Source organism: Monodelphis domestica, chromosome 3, assembly GCF_027887165.1.
Source record: "Monodelphis domestica isolate mMonDom1 chromosome 3, mMonDom1.pri, whole genome shotgun sequence".
In the NCBI taxonomy this organism is placed as follows: Eukaryota; Metazoa; Chordata; class Mammalia; order Didelphimorphia; family Didelphidae; genus Monodelphis; species Monodelphis domestica.
Genome location: NC_077229.1, coordinates 475,594,888 through 475,615,336, shown reverse-complemented (window position 1 = coordinate 475,615,336; position 20,449 = coordinate 475,594,888). Strand labels below are relative to the sequence as shown.

General features: G+C 34.3%; 1 protein-coding gene across 11 annotated transcripts in view; it reads left to right on the top strand.

The window, feature by feature from the left end:
• The window catches only part of MCTP1 (multiple C2 and transmembrane domain containing 1), a 774,261-nt gene that overhangs the window by 509,412 nt on the left and 244,400 nt on the right, over positions 1-20,449 (top strand). For all 11 annotated transcript variants that reach the window (XM_056820811.1, XM_056820808.1, XM_056820812.1 and 8 more), the window contains one exon: positions 1,491-1,584. In XM_056820811.1, coding sequence (XP_056676789.1) covers positions 1,491-1,584 — 94 coding nt within the window. The remainder of the gene's footprint in view (positions 1-1,490; positions 1,585-20,449) is intronic.

The window sequence follows — 20,449 nt, the reverse complement described above, 5'->3', positions numbered from 1 at the left end:
GCCTCTCTCCTTAAGATTTGTTTTATAATACTGTGTATCAGTACAAGGCAGTATCTATAATTGCCAGCCGCAACTTTCGACATGCAAGCATAGAAACAGAGGGTGAAATGTATTATCATTGAGCTCTGTCATGTGTAGCTTAACCAGATTTCTGATGATAAACTAATGCTTTTAAAAGGGATTAAAAGTTAATCCTTGTGATAAGCACTTTTTAAAAAAATGTTATGAGATTACATGTAACTGTATTTCCCCATCTCACTCTACCAAGGTCATAGCTTCACTGTAAACAATGACTAGTCAGATGGGACTTATAAAGTTAATATCAGAGTGTGCTTTGCCTGTCACTGTTCTCACAATATTAATAAAAAAGTGGCAATGCTCTTTTCATTGGTAACATGTTAATAGATAACTTTATTCTACAAAAAAGATATTACTTTCCTGGGTCATGAAATATTTTGAAGATCTGATAAAACTGTATTTGTAAGTTGAGTGAAAATTACTGAGTTTTTCAGAAGAAAGATATCATGTCTTTCAAAGAAGCAAATAAATGCATATTTGAAATTTCTAAGTGTTTTAATTTCCTTAACATGTATGCTCATTTATTAGATTCTTGAATCCTTGAATATTATAACCAAGGATGGAAATTAATTGGTAAGCCCTCAGAACACTTTTTAATGTATAATATGTGTTAAATTAGATCAAATTATCAATAACTTTTCACTGAGTATGTATGTTTTCCTTTTTATTGTTCAAATTACAGATTTAAAATAAAATAAATTCAAGAGGCTTCCTATCAATGATGTTTTGAATTTATCATGAAAACACAAATTGTTATGTCAACAAATTATATAACATGTATTTTACATAATCTTTCTACAGGTTACTCTTGAATTAATCATCAGCCTTTAGCACGATCATTTTGCCAATTAGTTCCTTATGAAAAAAACCTGAAATTTTTTGTTATATAGACCATTCTATTTTTTCTAGCTCACCCAAAAAAGAATAGTAAATGTAATAATTTGATATTACTATTTTTCCTTTAAACCACAAATCTCAAAGATCTAAATGAATTATCAGCTATGGCCCAATATCAAGGATCATTTTTTTCAAACCTTTAGATCTTTTAAAACAAAAATAGGTTGTCGGGAATTGTATTTATTGGTAGGTGAAATGGAAAGAAAAAATACCAAGATGTGAAATGCATTGCCCTTCTAGCTTTCTAGATAGGTGTTCATCATATTAATTCTAAGTCAGTTTTTAGAATTGTATTCTTATTTTTCACAACCTTAATGCATATATACAATTTGTCCTTTTTAATGTTAGTAAAAGGTTTGTATATGTTGAAATAACACAATTGTCCTTTTGGATCATTTAAATTATTTTGAGATTCCTTTGAAGTTTGCAGGAAATTCCCCTTCTAGATATTTTTGCTCAATAATATCAATAATGATGATGATGATGTTAATAACAACAACAATTTTGTCTTTCAGAGTCCAATGCGAATGTTTCATAATGTAAAGGATGTGGGATTTCTCCAGGTGAAAGTCATCAGAGCAGAAGGGCTGATGGCAGCGGATGTCACAGGCAAGAAATTATGTAACTTCTCTAACAGTGTGTGACAAACAACACAAAAAGGTCCTTGCTTTTAAGTAATTTTTAAATCTGCATTATGTTGGACTATAGCCTCTAAATAAAATATTTAAAGGAGCACAGAGTAGAATTAAATCTTAATAATGACAAGGAGAAAAAAGTCACATTCACAAAGCAGACACAAAGCTCTTTGTATTGTGATTGGATATTTGGAATGAGTAGGATATTATACATACACTATTGACCTTTCTCCCTCAAGACCCCCCCCCCATATGGCTCGAACACTATTGAGGACAGAAGTGGAGTAATGGAAATGTGTTCCCAGATTCTTGATATTAGAGCATCCTTACCTCTTCTCCCACATGATTCCTTAAAAGGATGGCAATCATTATTCTAGCAAATATATATATATATATAAAAGGTTTTCCAAACACCTTGGTCCAGCCTCTTACTCCGTGGGCCAATTGGAAGGACATTGAATGTGTTCACTTTAGCTTAGGCACTATAAAGAGTTTTATCTCTAAGTGATTTTCTCATGGAATGGTGAACACCTGTACTGGGCATCCGTTGTTGTTATAGATCCATTGTGCAAGCAAAGGTCTTAGGGGGACCAAGCACCAGTGGCATTTCTCAAACTACAAGCTGAGAGCATTCTTTCTGTTTGTGTGCCTGGCCATTATATGTGAGAAATGATCTGACAGTTGTTATTTTAGCATTTTCTAAAATTTTAAATTTTAAAGTGAGAATTACAACTGTGTCTTGTTCTCCCTAAAAAAAACTTCATTGTTTCATTATACAGGGGATTTTGACTGTTTCCACCATTCTCAGAATGGTCAGTTAACAAGATTAGTTCAATGAATATTTGTATCAGATTTTGTGTTTCCTAAAGAAAGTACTCATATTTGTGGAAATAGGCTTTCCATTTACATGTGAACAAAACTGTCCTTAAAAAGAAGGGTTTTGAAAAAAAATTATATCTTTCCTACCATTAGAGGGCCTAGAGAGATTTCATGAGTCATTCATTACTGTAGTGTTAAATGGATCCTGAGAAACCCAAGCTGATTAAAAAATTAGTTCACATCTCATAAGTGAGCGTATACTGTTAGTCAAATACTTTTCTCAGACTTTGCTTTTTTTCTTATTAAGTGCCTTTTTATTGTTATGAAAGAAAGGGGTTAAATGAAAAATAAACATAATTAGGAGTTTGCCATTTTTCTTAAAGAAGCTGTAGTGAAGAAAGTAGTAGTAGTAGTAGCAAACTATTTCTTAAGTTTAAATATGTGTCTCCTTTAAGATTTCATTTGAGGCAGCTAGCCAGACATGGAATCTGAGTTCAAATCTGGCCTCAGATACTTATTAGCTCTATGACAGAGGGCAAGTCACTTACCTTCTATTTGCTTCATTTTTCTCATCTGAAAAATGCAGATAATAATATCACCTATCTCCTGGGCATATTTTAAGGATCAAGTGAGATAATAATTATAAAGCTCTTAGCACAGCATCTAGCACGTAGCAGGTACTGTTGAAATGTTAAAGATTTTTATTTACATTGCATTTGCTGATTTGGATTCTTACGTTAAATGATTTCTACCAATACCAGTTTGTAAATTATTAATTTCTCTTCTGTTGGAATTTTATTTTCTAATTTAGCTCAAGACAAAATTTTTGCACAATTATTTTGATAAATTAATACTAGCACCATGTGTTTGGAAGGCTCAGATACCTGCCCAGAGTGAGGTTGAATACAATAACATGAGATTGTCTTCTCTCAGAGAGAAGCTGTCATGCTTTTAAAACTTCATGAATATGCAAACTCTGTTAACCTGGTTGGCCTGTGTGCCACTATGGAAGTTAAGGAACATGTTCTTTCACAGGTGGAAGAATATAGATATTCCTCTCCTAATGGTACTATGTAAATTAATATGACTAACAATAGAATCTTTCCCAAGATCCAACTAGGCACAATTTTATTTTTATTACATAGATTCTTCTCCCCTTTTTTATGTTTTTGGAGAAATAAATCTGATGGTTCCTCACTCAGTTTTGACCTTATAATCTAATGTAGTCTGAATTGAGAAAGAGAGAAGATTGAGCTTTCCAGGGGCAAAGGGGTAATTTAGTCTTTGACCTTATTCACTCCTGGACCTTTTGTGGTCATCATGACATTTGTGCTGATTGCAAAAATTGGGGAACATATATTTAACTCAGAGATGGCCAGGTGTACTACAAACCTTTCAAATACTCCTGCTCTTCTTGGTCCTAAATACTGTAGCTAGGAAGGAAATGAACTTTCTGAAGATTTATTTGTGAGCTGTGCAAAAGAGTGCTTTTAAAACAACGATACATGTCACGGTGGATTATGAGATCCATATTGAATGAAAATACTACTACTCATCATTTTTTTCAAAGTAACATGGCAAATTTATTATGTACTGTCAAAAAAGCGGTATGTAACAGGGATTACTGGTTTAGTAGTAAAGGAAGGTATTTAGTAAACATTTATGCTTTATATCCTAAAAATTAACATATGTTGAGAGGGGTGGCATTGCATAGGATGTCTTAATGGAAGCAATGTTGAACCTGAATGAAGTATAATTTTAGATTTGATTGATTGCAAATGATACTGTTATTTCAGGATAACATTCTGAGTTGGCTTTAGCTAAGTGTTTTCTAGAAATCTGAATATTTTTAACTGATGAACTAATGAAATCAACCCTTATTCAACTTGGTTCTACTTTCTTTATTCAACTTGGTTCTTCTTTCTCTTATAGTCACATCATTTAAATATAGCATATATAAGACTCTAAGTCTAAATTCTGTAGTTTAAAACCAAATACTTGAAAAAAGTACATCATTAAGCATGAGTACAAGAGGAAAAGATTTCGTAATCTTTTAAATAGCCATCAATCTCACTGTAGTTACAAAGAATTTTTCCTTTTCAAAATGTAAAATTTTTCTTTTGTTACTACACATTCATTGAGAAACATTGTGATACTGTATTAACTCTGTATGAATAAAGAGCAATTGAGACTCCCTTTGAATGAGTGAGTATAAAGCACAAATTACTTTTTAATGAAACCCTCAATTCTTTCCCTTTGCACAAAAAGCCTATAGCCTTGTTCAGCTGAATACTACTACAGTAGGTCACTTCAGTTAAGCCCCTAATAAACTGTTGATAGTTGAGGGTAGTTTTTTCTTCAGTCTCAATAGCCCAGTGTTGGACAGTGCACTTCAAATCATTAAGGTTAATACTGATTTGAAAAAGAGAAAGAGAGAGATTAGCTGTGGTGGTTAAGGCCTCAATTTACAACTCCCACATATGCACATGCATTGAACAAGGCACAAGAATGGATTGAAATTTCTGTCAAATTGTGAGCAGCCTGAGAAAATGGTACCCCCCTTTTTAAAGTTGGGCCATGAAATTTTTCTTTAGGAAAACTTCATAGCTCCTGAGAAATACTGCTCAGTACAACTTGTTTGCCTTTTGACTTCTTAGTCAAAAGGTTAATTTTTTAGCTGTGCAAATATTAAACTAAAACCTTTAGACCAAATGACCAACCCCAGTGTAACTTGGGAATTGCATGAGACTAGTCACCACAGCCCAAGGTCTAATGCTCTTTAACATGGAACAGTTATGAAGGCTTGTGGCCAAAAGAGGTGAAGGACCCGTATGGAGAATTTCTTAAGGGGATGGGAAGTAATTCTTAGAAATTTATCATGGGAGCTTTTAATGATGAAAATTGTCTTTCAAAAGAGAAATTTATACTCAACCATATTGAGATGAGCCTTCTTTGCAGATAAGTTAGCACTGGGTTATTGATTCTTTCAAAAGCTAAGTGAAGAAAGAGAAAGGATTCTTTTCTTCAGCTCCTCCCCATCATTTTCCCCTGGGTTTGTTTGAGCCTCCCATGGAAGAGGTCATCTCTTCCCCAGGGAGGACAGCCACACAATTTCAGAAACCAAGATATGGGAGAATAGACTGAAAGCCTATCTTTCACAATGCTAAAAGGTGTACTAATATAAAACTCCTTCTCTGAAGGTGAATTGATCTCTCAAACTAATGCACTGTTTCTTTCACAAAATGAGAGAGAGAGAGAGAGAGAGAGAGAGAGAGAGAGAGAGAGAGAGAGAGAGAGAGAGAGAGAGAGAGAGAGAGAGCCTTTTACAATGAATACTGTCACTGGAATAGTCTTATTAAATAAAACACATTTTTCTAAAACAAGACTATGAATAAAGACTTGTAATCCCCCACCCTTAAAGTCTGAAAATCTACTAGTTAATAAGAGGGATGTTTACTACCCCTTTATTAGCATAGATTTTTCCCAAGCTTTTCTTTAGGAAAACTGTCTTCATTGTTGGAAAATATTTAAGTAACAAAACAGCCAAAAAAGACATGCTACAGTTTTTTATCAGCTTCTGTGTGAGTCTTATTATCTTAAGAAATAACAGTTAGCAGCTCAGATTCATTAGCAGAGCTAAATTTAAGCTCCATTTGACAGGCTGCCTAGAAAACATTTTGTTTTGCTGTCTGTGAGCTTTAATTAAGATGTGTTCAATTTCAGTCGTCCTCTGTCCTCCCTCCCCCCCCCCCCACTTGCTGTGTCACAGACCGGCGATCAGACACTTTTAGATGGTCCAGCCCATGACTTTGACCTTCTGCGCAGTCCAGCGTTCCCTGGGGAACCGTTCAGCTCATGAGGTCTGATTTCACACTTCCAGGATGCCTCGGCTCTCTTAACAATGACAGGGAGACAAAGCCCTTTAGAGCAGGCCGCATGGGGACTTGTTTAAATTGGAAACTAGAGAGGAGTCAAGGAACAAGGTTATGGGCTACAGAATAGTGCTTTTAATAAAGAGCTCACAGCTCTGGTTCAGCTCAAAGAGGTCTACCTCTGTACAATTAATTGAGCCATTTATCTGGAGCATCTTAGGCCTCTACTTTCTCACAGAATTACGTGATAAATATCAGCTAAGAAGCAAATGAGATATGCATGAAATGAATTTTTAACACTTTGATTACTGTGCCTCCGGTCTTCATTAAAAGTAAATTTATTTGTATTTCTGACCTCATTATCAGTAGGCTGTCTGCATTTTATTGGCTTTCTGTGATTTCCAGCTGGAGATTGTCATAAAGGTATATTTTGTAAAGAGATTTACAGAATTTGGATTTATTATTCTTGGTATCTTCATTCTGTACATCATAGGATTCTTCAGAAAATGAATCGAAAATGCAGCAGTTGAGAAAAGGGCGAGTGCTACTCTTTGAGAGTATTATATATGATTGGAGAAATACCAAGTACATATACTGCACATAGACAAGATACAATCTCAGAAAAAAAATCCATTAACTTTTGTGTCCTATGCAGTGAGTTACTCCAGTCTAAGTCTGGCATATGTAAATGTTTCTTAGAGTGGCCTACAAAGTTCAGTTCACATGATTTGATGGGGGAAAAAATGGTTTGGTATTGCTCCTGGTATATAATTGCAGCCATTTCAAATCTAAATGTGTGAGGTACAAAATTGCAACTACATTCAGTTTCATTGATAATATCTACTAAAAATAGTCCTATCCTTTATGGACATAGATTTGTAGTTTTCATTTATTTCACTGATGTGAAGAAAACAATGAGAAAAATAAATCTTACTTTTAACTACGCAGCTAAACAGAAAGTATATCAAACGTAGCAGAACTTCAGTGATACAAGTTTCTAGATTATCTAAGGAGGCAATCATGAAAAAAATTAAAGAAATAGATTGAACACAGTATTTTCCAAGTTCGAAATACAATTGTGTTAATAGCATCTTTAACTTAAAACACTTTAAATAATATTCCTAGTTCCAATAAATCGTATGCATTAGAGTTGTTCTAAAAAAACAAAAAGGAAAGAAACCTGAGTATTATTTGTTTCTCTTATATAGCTTAATCTTGCCTCACTGCCTCACTGGGCATAGAAGTTGAAATTTTACCCTATTTCAATAACAGGCCATAAGACCTGTTGTTCCCTTGACACCAAAGTATATTCATTTGTTTGGATTTATGGAATAACATTACCCAAACATGGTCCTGAAGAACTTTATGACTGTGAAATTTTCAAATTTTTTAAAGAATCGTGAGGAAGATAATTGTTCCTGATGCCATAGATACTGAATCACACTAGAGAAGATTCTTCCTTATGTTACTGACACTAAAAGAAGATAAAAAAAAACTTCTCATCAGTGATGTGAACATGTTTTCTTCCCTAACCAATATTTGGGAAAATATAGAGGAAGAGCCTAGCATTAGTAATAGAAAGGAACAAGTCTAGATTTGCACTTCCTAGGGCATCATTGGGGTCTTGTATGATTTATATGGCCTCTATATGGTCAGCAGATATTGCTTAGGAAATACAGATGAAAGTTAAAGACTGTGGTGGAGTGAAAGAAGAAGTTAATATAGTAATTTGATTTGATATTCTCATGAGGAAAAGGATGATGGAGGGAGAAGTTGTTGGAGGGACATTTCTTCTTTGATACTTCAGTGGAACAGTAAATTTATCAATGTGATTAGTATTAATTCCAGTGATGCGGAATGCAAACTAACCATGCCCTTTCATTCTCTGTTATTCTCGTTTGTCTCCCCATAAATCCCTCCTAGAGTAGTCTACTTTACCTGCTGGGAGTCTCTCTCTACCTTCATTACATTGCAAGGATACGAGCAGAGCACAGAGGTTTTCATCATTCCCTTTCAACACATGACCAGTCCATCTTTGTTCTTTGTATCTATATCTCTTAATGATCACTGATGTCATTTTTGATGAAGTCATTTACACAGTTCATTTATGACTCCCATTGAACCTTATGAATGTCCATTTCTGTTGGAATTTGGATAATGTTCAATTTAATTCTTTGGTGACTGTGCTATTCCATGACCTGTAGTCATACAGTATCACTGGAAAAATATTGCAAAAAAAAAATTGGAATCATTAAAAGCATGACACGAGTAATCCCCAAAGTAATCTAGCCCACTCTCCTCCATCTCTACAATTTGGATCTGACTTATTTTCTATTTGTTGAGTCTGTCTAAAATATGTGTACTTATGCTCTAGCTATATGAGTTGTCACCCAAGTGTGTATGATAGGGATTCTTTATTGACTTGGTTTTTCTAGGGTGGATAGTTAGGCTGAATTCTTCTTAATAAATATGGATCTTTAGAAGGCTTTGTAATGTTCCAGGTCTTAAGGCAATTTAGACTAATTCACCTGAAAGCAGGGACATCTGAAGAAAATCTAAGGAACCTTTCTTCCTTAGGGATTGGGCACTGGTCATTCTCCATGATATTGGTGAACAAAAATGAACATATCTTGTTATTCTATGCCTCTCTTGATATTAATAATTAGAGTGTCACCAAACACAGTTGTTGATGTTATTTTAGCTTTCAGAGTATCTTCTATCAGTTTGATATGTGCTTGGGAAATACTTTGGTAGAGAAAACTCTAGAGCAAGATTCTGTTTTACCAATGCAATTGCCTTTTTGTAGTTTAAGACTAAACATACTAGGATTATGTGCCATCTATTATTCTCAGTCAACTTTGTAATAGTAAAGATGTTGTACAGTAACATTTGGAACAGCTTATTTATTCTCTTCCTTTATCTTCATCAAAGATGCTCTCTACATATGTATATGTTTTTAATTGTCATGAAAATATTATAGATATGGGAAAGCAGGTATTCAGGAGTTACATTTAAGTCATTTTTAGGGTTTTTTTTTAAACCCTTACCTCCCATTTTAGAATCAATACTATGTATTGGTTCTAAGACAGAAGAGTGGTAAAAGAGATGAAGTGACTTGCCCAGAGTCACACAGCTAGGAAGTGTCCAAGGCCAGATCTGAGCCTAAGATCTCCAGGCCTGGCTCTCTATCCGCTGAGTCACCCAGCTCCCCATGAGTTTTTTTGTTTGTTTATAAACAAAACTATTCTCTCCTTTTTCATGAACTTTGTCCCTCAAAAGCATCAAAATTGTGCTGCCATCAGAATGGACCTCCTCTGTGTAATATATCATGTAATCCAAATGCTCTTCTCATCTTTGTTTAGCATTATTTTTGCTTCCTTATGAACTATGTTGGGGATGATATTATAGTCCAAATGTGGAGACTCCGTTCATTTCCATGGTGTAGTTAGTTTCCTATAAAAGTCTCAAGGAATCATTTCTTTTTGGGATTTCTTTGTTGTCTTTCAGTTGTATCCTCAAATGCCCCAGGGTGGCTTTATTTAGTTAGCATTGGTTTTCACTCTTTTATGAGAGTATTGTTTATAATCTTCCATCATTCTCTTCTGTAAGAGTTTACAATTTTATCTTCTAAACTAATGTTGTCCATAGTTTCCATACCTCTGTGTAGCAAGTAAATCAAGTATTTCCGATTGAAGTGGTTTCTCGACTTTTTTGTTCTCAGTAGGCTTACTTTACATTGGTCAGACTTCCTTACAAAATGGAAGTATTGGAAATAATCTGTACTGACAGATTCTTTTATTTAGTTCCCATTTTGTGACATCAAACAATTTGTTTAAATAGGTCAGATGGAAGTTTCCTCAATTGTACACCATGTCTTCATATTTCCCCCTTTCTTTTACTTTGATGTTAATTTTTATCTTTGTTCTAAGAATTTTACTATATCTGACTATATATACATATATATGCATATATATATACTGCATATAAACAATTGCTTCAGAAACAATTCCTAAATTAGTAACCAAGCAATTTTTTTTCTGTTAAAATAATATTAGTTTCTTTCTTGGTGAAAGTATTCATGTTATATATAGGCATGATGTTTTGGTGTGGACTTTTCATATATCTCATTCCTTAATCCTTGAATCATGTTTTCCACATATATCATTCTTGGCTATTCTCCTCAATATTCATCTTTGCACTGAAGTCATCAAGAATTAAAGATATGTTGATTTAATTTGAAAGGTCTTATTGATTTATTTGCAGAAATGTTCTATTTTCCAATTCCCTGCAACAAGAGTTGGCTCATAAGGTTCAAATATTTTCATTGCAGCCTTGCAAATGCTTATCATGAATGCATAATATGAGATGGTAAAATTACCAAAGAAAATTGTTAATGGTAAATGAGAAAGGAGAAACTTATTAAATAATTAATTAATTAATAATTAATTCTTGTCTATGGAACTGAGTTTAGGTATCCATGGGATTTCACTACTTCACAATACATTTCAGATGATAAAAGCCTATAATTTGAAGCTAAATGGTGCCTTGACTTAGGTCATCATTTTTTGTTGCTTAAGTTCAATGTAAATTTAAGGAAATTTGTGGTAATACTGAGATAAACTTGGTCTGTCACTAAAGTGCCCAGTGCTTGCCAAATAGTAGATGCTTAATAAATGTTTGATTGATATGAAACTGGAATCTCTATAAATGAAAATATGTTTCTTAGCAGTATAATAACAAAGGTACAAATGCAATATCCTAAGGGAAAATACTTGAAAAATTACACTTAACAAAATGTTATTGCCCACTGTAAGAACAAAAACAACTCAAAGAGGTTTTTACTCCATGATAAATTTCTTTATACATTAATTTATCAATAAAGATTATTGGAATCACATGCTCCACTGCATTGTTCAATCAAATAAACATTCAACTTATATCCTAATATATTCACCAGCAGTCTTTAAATTTGTTAAAACATTGAAAAATTTAATTTATGAAACAATTTATTACTTATTCTAATGAGAGATTATTCTAACAATCCTTTAGTACATCACATTAAGAAACTTTATTAACAAATTATTTAAAATGAAAAGGTGCTTCTCTATCTCATCTGAGCTATTAAAATTCAGATATTCCTAATGAGCCCCTCATCTCCTCCCTCTCCTGGTGTCAGAACGTTCCCATATTTTCCTTCTTCTTTTCCTCTCTATCAATGCTGATATGATGCTTTTTCCTACATGGGCTATTTTTCCTTCCTTCCATGTCCTTTCAAATTTCTTCAAATTTCTCATCCCAGAATAGCAGGACTCAAGGAAATTTCCAAATCTATGCAAACCTGAACATTTTCATCATATTCTACTTCTCAAAATGTCCCATTTTGAAGTAAGGGATCAAGCTTGTACTTGTCTCTAAGTTCCATACATTTCCCTAATGGAATTTTGTGTCTCTCTAAGGCAATATTTCCTAAAGTAATTTCATTTTTTAAAATGAGTCTAAAATGATATATTGATGGAACCTATAAATTCTGGTCCATGAAGTCTGAGGATATGGAACAAACCTGCAATAAATGAGCAATCATCATTTAGAGCTGGAAGGGATCTTAGTGGTCATCTAGGACAACTTTCTCATCTTATAGATGAAGGAAATGAAGCGAAGTATTTGTCCAATGTCACACAGGTAGTAGAGGTTGAGCTGGAACCCAGGTATTCTGATTCCAAATTCACTGGTCTTTCAAGTGTACCCTAGGGATAAAAGGGGAAATTTTGGAGGACTTTACATAAAAAAGATTAAGCTTCATTGTAAACAACTTGAGACTATTTTTATAAGGAAAGGATTCTTTCCCCACTAACAAGCATCACTGATCATTTCATATTTAAAAATGTCAAAGGAAAATATTACTACTTTATCAATGAAGCCTAATTTATATCTCATTGAACATTTAGGAATATTCTAAGATTTCACTTTTAGTACTATGTGACAAATAGTAAAAACAAAAAAGTCTTATTGTTATGCCCTAGAATCAGATCTAGAGGGAAGCTAGAGAAGAGTGCTGGTTAATTTAATTCTACCAATTAGATGTTTAAAATATGTTTAGGTCAGTCAGTGAATAAGACAAAGGTTAAATCCCAATCTCTAGTGATAATACACTGGCTGGAAGATGTCTTTGACATACGTTGCTTTTTGTTCCAATGTACCCAATGGAATTCTTTCCACTAAAACATTGTTATATGTTGTGATTAGAAATTCCAGATAGGAGAAAGGACAGATGGCAACCTTGATTATAATGAAAAAAGATTAAAGTATAGTCATTTCAAACTGTGGCAACTGAGGAAATTAAACCAAAGAGCTTAATTTTGTGTAAGATGGGTCCAAAGGAAAAGGCCCCCATGGGTCTGAATTGCTTTCCATGCTTTTAAATGTCTTCTCTGTTTTCAGAGATGAGGCAACAAAGAAGCAGTCACTTTCTCCCCACACACACTCCCATTTCCCCCACCTTTTTTGGCATATCAGCCTCAGAATGACCCTGGACAAAGCCCATCTCTAATGGATCAGGATTAACTCTTCTAGTTTGCAAGTATCACTTAGTGACTTTAATGCCCAGGCCAAGAATGTGCACAGCCCAGGATCTTCCACTTGTCCACAAAATAGATACAGACTAAGCAGCATCAATACAAAATTTTCCCCAATTTCAAGTCTGTTGTGTATTGGATTGAGTTCTTGGGGCCTTGAAAACTACCAGAAAGGAAAGACCTTGTTGTATAAAAATTATTTGCCTAAAGAAGAATTAAAGAATATATTTTATTAATATATCATGTACTAATGGCATCTTCATCTACTAATGGCATCTGATGACTTCTGATCTGACAGATTCCCCATCTCTCTCAAACAACCTCCTTAGATTGTATTTGTTATTCAATCATTTTTCAGTTTTGTCTGTCTCTTCATGACACCATTTGGGTATTGTTGATTTTTTTGCAAAGATACTGGAATAGTTTCCCATTTCCTTCTCCAACACATTTTACAGATGAGGAAACAGACGCAAACAAGGTTAAGTAACATTCCCAGGGTCACATAGTTTGTATTAGAGGTCAAATTTGAACTCGGGTCTTCCTGACTCCAGGTCTGGCATTTTATCTATTGTTTCACATAGATAGAGAATATTGACTGGAGGACAATGGAACACATCTCATTCCATCACCAAGATAATGTGGAAAATGGGCAGAAACTAGTAATATTACATTTAATAAGGATAAAGGTAAAGACCTCTACTTGGGTTAGATAAAGTATATAGTATAGGATGGAGGAAGAACTTATTCAAGTGAAAACAATTTGGAGTTAGGGAATGAATAGTAAATTATTACAGGATTATTACAAATCAACTTTTTCATGCAGCATCCACAAGGATGAGAACTTGGGTTGCATCAATATGGTCAGGCAGACCATTTCTAGAATACTGAGTCTAATTCAAAAAGAATGTTAACAAAGAAGGATTTGTCCAAAGAAAAAGGCCCATTATGTTGCTGGGGTTCATACTAATGTTATATGAGGAGCAGCACATGAAAGGAACAGAGACTAGTTCACCTGAATAAAAGGACAAGTGTGTGAGAAGATGACAGATTTGATCATGGATTCCAAATACTTTAAGAATTATCATATGAAACAATAATGGCTAGCACTGATATAGCAATTTTGATCCTCACAACAAATGAAAGAGTTAAATGTGTAATTACCCTCATTTGGCAAATGAGGAAACGTAAGCCTGAAAGAGTATAAGTAACTTGCCCAGGATCGCATAGTTAATAAATATTTGAGATAGGATTTGAATTAAGATCTTCTTGACTCTGAGGCTAACACTATCACTAGACCACCTGTATGTGGAAGAAAAAAATTGACTTTTTCCCTTGACCACAGCAGGAAAAATAGATTATATGGGGTGGAAATTATAGATTTTGGTTCAAAATAAAATAAAACTCTTAGGTGTCTAAAAATTCAACAGGCTACCTGGAAGGGTAGTGAATTCCACATTAGACAGTCAACAAACATATTATTTTGGGCACTATGCTAAGTGCTGGGGATACAAAAAAAAGGCAAAAGACAATCCCTGCCCTCAAGGAACTTATATATATATATATATATATATATATATATATATATATATATATATATATATATAATGGGGTATATAACATATATACAGACAACTAGATCTGACTTCCAAGGACTATTTGAGCTCCAATTTTATGATCCTACAATACTATATTTTAAAATAATGGATGTTTCAAAACAATATTCCCATATCAACTTGTAACAGAGGTTCTTAACTTTCTTTGCATATAGCATGAACCACCTTGACAGTTCCATGAAGACTATGGACCTCTTCTCAGATAAGATTTTTAAGTATATAAAATAAACTATTCTAGATTACAAAAGAAATCAATTATATTGAAAGGGTTATCATAACTAAAAACAAATAAGTTCACAGACTCTAGATCAAGAACCTCCGATCCTTAAAGTGAATCCATGCACCTTCTTCCCTTGGGAGCCAAGATGAGCCCAATTGATAATGTAAAATCATTTTTTTCTTTTAAATTAATAACCCCTAACATCTTAAAACACAAAAATAGGGCAAAAGACTATGTGAGAGAAAACTACCATATAAAGTAGGTTTCATATATGTGTGCACATGTGTATACATATATACATATATTTTAAAAACACATATAATTAAGTAGTTAATAGATTTAAATGTGATAGGCTATTTGTAAAGAAAAGTCTGTAATTTGCTTATTCCTAGACATGCCAATTTCTAGTCTACAGTAGTAGATATAATGCCATAATTTATCATTCTATGATATATATATAATATATATGTTTGTATATAGATAAGCATGTGCTTAGCTAGTTAGCTAATTGATCTAAATATCTTAGTTTATTTGTAAAGAAACATTTGTAAGTTGCTTGTCCCTAGATATGTCCATCTGTAATCTATGGTGGTAGGTAAAATACCATAATTTATCATTCCATGATATATAAATATATATGCATGTGAATGAATATTTACACAAATATGTACACATGTATATGTATGTCTCTATATTTTATATGTATACATGTTTATATCTTTTTATTCAGTCAAGTCCAACTCTTCATGGCTTCATAGACCATGCATAGCACTAATACTGTCCATAGAGTTTTCTTGGCAAAGATACTGGAGTGGTCTGTCATTTTCTTCTCTAAGTGGATTAAGGCAAACAGAAGTCAAGTGATTTATCCAGGGTCACACAGCTAATAAGTATCTGAGACCAGATTTGAATTCAGGTTTTCCTGATCTTAGTCTAGAGCTCTATCCATTGAGCTGTCTAATAGCTAATAGAGTCTCTCCTATTAGCATGTTATCCCCTCCTTGAAGAAGGGGACATTACAGGGCATTACTTTTTCTTCTTTGTATCCCTAGCTCCTAACCCACAGTTCTGGTGCAGAGAAAGCATTTAATAAATGTTTGTGAATTGTCTAAGAGTTTGAATGCTTTACCCAGTTTCACACAGCTAATAAATGCCAGAACTTGTCCCTGAGTCCTATCCTTGAGACTCCAAGCCTATGTTCTTCCCACTCCACCACAAAGCCTTGCTCTTGGGAGACCGTTTTGCTGGGAGCCAGTGACTGCTAGATTGAGCTCAGTTTCTATACTAATAAGGATTTAGATGAGTTCACTGATGAAAGGATGGGGGGAATTTGTGTTTTCTCTTCATTTGGGCATTTTGCATGTTCTGTAATAAACTCATCTTTCTCTCTCCTCCCATCATGCCATACACACACTTCTAGAAGCCACACAGGACAGACAGTCATTGTAAATAAGAACAGAGCCAAAGGCTGAAAACAAGCGCTCTCTGGAGTGTTGGAGTATGGAAGGCCAGGTTACAAATGTCCTTCTTTCTGGTATGGCTGTAGCAAATACAGCCCCTCAGATATTTTAAATGGGCAGAGTAGCATATCACAAAGTGACTAGAGCATTAAGAGGATAAAAGAAGGAATAATTAAAGAGATAATTGATGGTTAGGACCATCTCTAGTGTCTCTGCAATTGTTTTTGTTTGTTTAAATGGCAGCTAATCAAGGCAGCCAAAATTTAGGGACTGACAATCTAGTCTTTTAAAGCACCATTTAGCAAGCTAGATGTGCTGTCCATTAATTGTGTGTAAGTAGCTCTTTAAAATAAGGCCACAATGTTAAGCTGTTTAGTGGCAGAGTTGGGGGGGGGGGGTTATATCATACATTTGCTATTCTTTTATTGTTACAATTGCATTTCCATGTTTATTGCCTACATAGCATGCTGTGACAGGGCACTTTCCAAATATTATTAGAGAGTAACACTGTGAACAAAAGAGAAATCTTGAAAGCGGGAGATGAATATGGGATAGATGTTCAAATTAAATTATTATAGATAAGCAGGAGGATACTTCCTCATTTCCTTTCCAAGGCTGCCCACCTTTTATTTCTCCCTTTGACAGACTGCAGGACCTTTCCAGGCTGAACACCTTCCCAAGTGCTTGGTGACCTTTCAGGGGGGAAGAAAGGGCTGATTGGTTAATCTTTATGAATTGGTTCAGCTTTCCAGGGAATAATGGCATGATACATTTAAATCTTTCAATACTAATGTCTGCAGCAGAAATACACTAATAATCCACAATCTACCAGGGTAGGCTGGTATTCAGTATTGCTCAGTGTCTATTAAACCATATCTCAAATGGCAAATATTTTAAAAAACAAAAGTAATGAAATTATTTCCAAAAATACAGGTTTAGAATTTAATGTGATTTAAAGCAGCCAACCTAATACAGTTAATTGATTCCATGAGAATACACTAAAGGAAAGAATCTTGGGAGTAGAGGCTGCTGTTGGTTGCATAGGAGCAATGGCACAATATTTAATTTCATAATTGGGTGATTGTTTGAATGATATTACATTTGGTTTTGGTTACATTTTATTGGGGACATTAAGAAAAAAATATATGTTTGTGTGTATAAAATTGTGTATAGGCATGTGTTCTCATAACAACTTTGTGAGATGGCTAATAGTACTGTGGATGCTGATAATATCCCTTTTTAAAGTTGAAGAAATGAAGGCAAACAGAAGTTAATGTTTTGCTCAGGATCACATAGCTATTAAATGTCTGAGGTCAGATTTGAACTCATATCTTTCTGACTTCAAGCCCAGTATCTAGCCACTACACCACCTCATTGCCTCTAATGTTTTAGTAGCAATACTTGAAGGGAAGCATTTCCTGTATTTTCTTTCTTATAAAGGACATCGCTATGCTATTGCTAGTCAGCAAACTAAGAGGTGCCGATGATAGCTTTATCATGACATATGTTCCTATTAGCCATGAAGGATGCATTCTTAGCAGCTTACTGCCAAACTCTATGCCCACTCCAAAGGTATTTTTAAAAATATAATTTTCAAAATTTCCAGTAAAGTTCTGCTATAATACCTCATCATGACTTTGTGGGGACAAGATTTTGCCAACAGCATGATGGCCCTGGCAGATCCTACCAGAATGAAAAGCTTCTTTTCAGAAACTAAGCCTTGCTACAAACTGAATTTGTCTTCTAAGGAGCAGCCTAGCTAAGTTTAGAAAAGCCAGCGAATTGGCCACAGAGTGAATTTTCTCAACTGCAACAGTTCATTAAGACATGGATGGACTTTGACCCACATAGAGAAAATCACATTTCCAAAAAGTAAAGTTTTAAAAGAACCCCAGGAATTTCCTAGAGATACTAAGTTTACTTCCTGTCGTGTATTTAAATATCTAAATGTCTGTTTGAATGAAGCGCATGTCTGTACATTTCATTTTTTTTTTAAAGTTGAAGTCAGAAAAACTGGGAGCCATGTATAAATGTTACTATACAAAAAGGCTCCCCAGATAATTAACAGTCTTCCCTTGTGAAGTTGTGGCTAATATTTTCTATTAAGCAAATAGATGTTAAAATGAAAGAAACCTGGAAATCCTTTTAAAGCACTTTAAATAAGACCCTAAGCCCCCAAATCGGTAGGGTCTCCAAAGATGGAGCAAGGCATGATCCCAAAGGGTATGCAATCAACCATTATCCTTCTGCTGATAGTCATTCTTGAGGTGTTTTCTACATTAAGCATATCTCTCCTTTCTCTCCTTACTGCAGTGCTCCCTGACTTGACCCCCTCCCTCTGCTATTGGAGGTTCAAGGTCCTCAACTTGAGCCTTGCATGCTCCTAATGAGAATTTAAATCTAATCTCTTTCCGAACACCCAGAATAAAAGCCAATGGGAAAATCTTTACCTTGACACTAAAATTACCTTGTGGCTAATGGCAAGAACCCCTTTGAGGTTACACTTTTTCTGCCAAGGATACCGCAATTCTTTTAGTCATCTAGGTTTGCAACCTCCATATCATATTTCATTCCCAACTTTCTTTCATCTATTATGTTTAATAAGTTACCATATTTTGTCATTTCTAACTCAACATGTTCCTATGAGGCAGCTATCACTTTAGCTCTCAAGTCTTCCTTCACCTCTCTTCTGGACTGCTGTAATAGCCTGCTGTAATAGACTGCTGTAATTGGTCTCCCTGCCGTTCTCTTCTACTTCAAACTCATCCCCTATACAGTTTCCTAGTGTGAGTTTGATCCATCATTCCCTTCTCAAAGTTCCCTATTGACTCTTGGACCATGTTTCATTGTATATTTTTCCCATCTTTTGGAAATTTCTATTTTGATTATTTTATAGTAAACAAAGGAATTAGCACAATAGTGAGTTATATACTTTACACACACACACACACACACACACACACACACACACACACACACACACACACACACACACACACACACACTGGGGAGGAGTACAGTGCTCAAAAAGTTTATATTGTTTTCAAAAGTTTAGAGACCACTACATTGATCCATGTTAGTTTTGATCCAGTTGAAATTTGGGTTTTGCCGTTTCTTGTCATTTGACTTTTCTTAATCTTATTTGTACTCCCAGGCTTGCTACCTGATTGGCATTAACCAATGGGCAGGATAGAATAAGTTGTACAGGATGAGCAAATATGAATACATTGTGGAGCTGACAGGTTTGACAATTCAAATGCTAGGAAAACAATACATATAAAATATATTTCTAAACAAATGAAATACTTCTATTAAGTACATAATTCCAGTGAACCACAGACCATCCCCAAGACTTCATATAATTCAGGGTCATTTTCAATGAATGTGTATACCTCCCTCAAAAAAATTCATTTGCAAATGAAAACATTTTTTCTGTTATATAAATTCATTCACCAAAAGTCTTTCATGTATTTGGTTCAGTGGTCCTACATAGTCACAGTTAAAGACACTGATGAGAATAGTGCCTAAAGCTAAGGATTAATGTAACTGTACAAGAATAATAAGTGTCTTAAGTTTAAGGATTAAGTGATTTATGTCACTGTTCAGAATTGAGTTCTTTAGGAATAGATAGACCCTAGAATTGGGATTTCATCAGTATAGAGAATTCTTAGATAAGGAAGTTTCATAAAATCAGGTTGACACCTTCCCTGCAACTTGTAATCTTAAAAAACTAATTCTTTTCCTATTTCCTTTTAATTATTTTCTATTTATCATGAATATAGCATTATTTGTCCATTTTTGTTTGCCTGTTATTTCCTACATTATATTATGAGCTCCTCGAAGGTGGAAGGAACTGTTTGTTAGCACTTAGTACCTCACATGTTGTAGGTGCTTAATAAATGTTTATTGACTAATTGACTAAAGAGTTGCCTAGAATCACACTGCCTATTCAGAGGGTCAGAGGTAACATGGGAACTCAGGTCCTTCTGGCTTCAAGACCAGTTCTTTTTTCCTTTGTACCACAGTGCCACCCACATGTGGCTCATTGTGATCCACCATGTTCCTGAGGGCAGTTAAGTCAGATTAAGGTATAATTTGGAAATATTTAATAAAATAAATAGAAATACAGCAAAACATAGATATTGTTGATATATGATTTTTCTATATCATTATGCAGCTCACTGGGACCCTCAGTTTCTAACTGAATTGATTCTCTTGCTATAAGTAGTAGTAGTAGTAGTAATAATAATAATAATAATAATAATAATAATAATAAAATGACT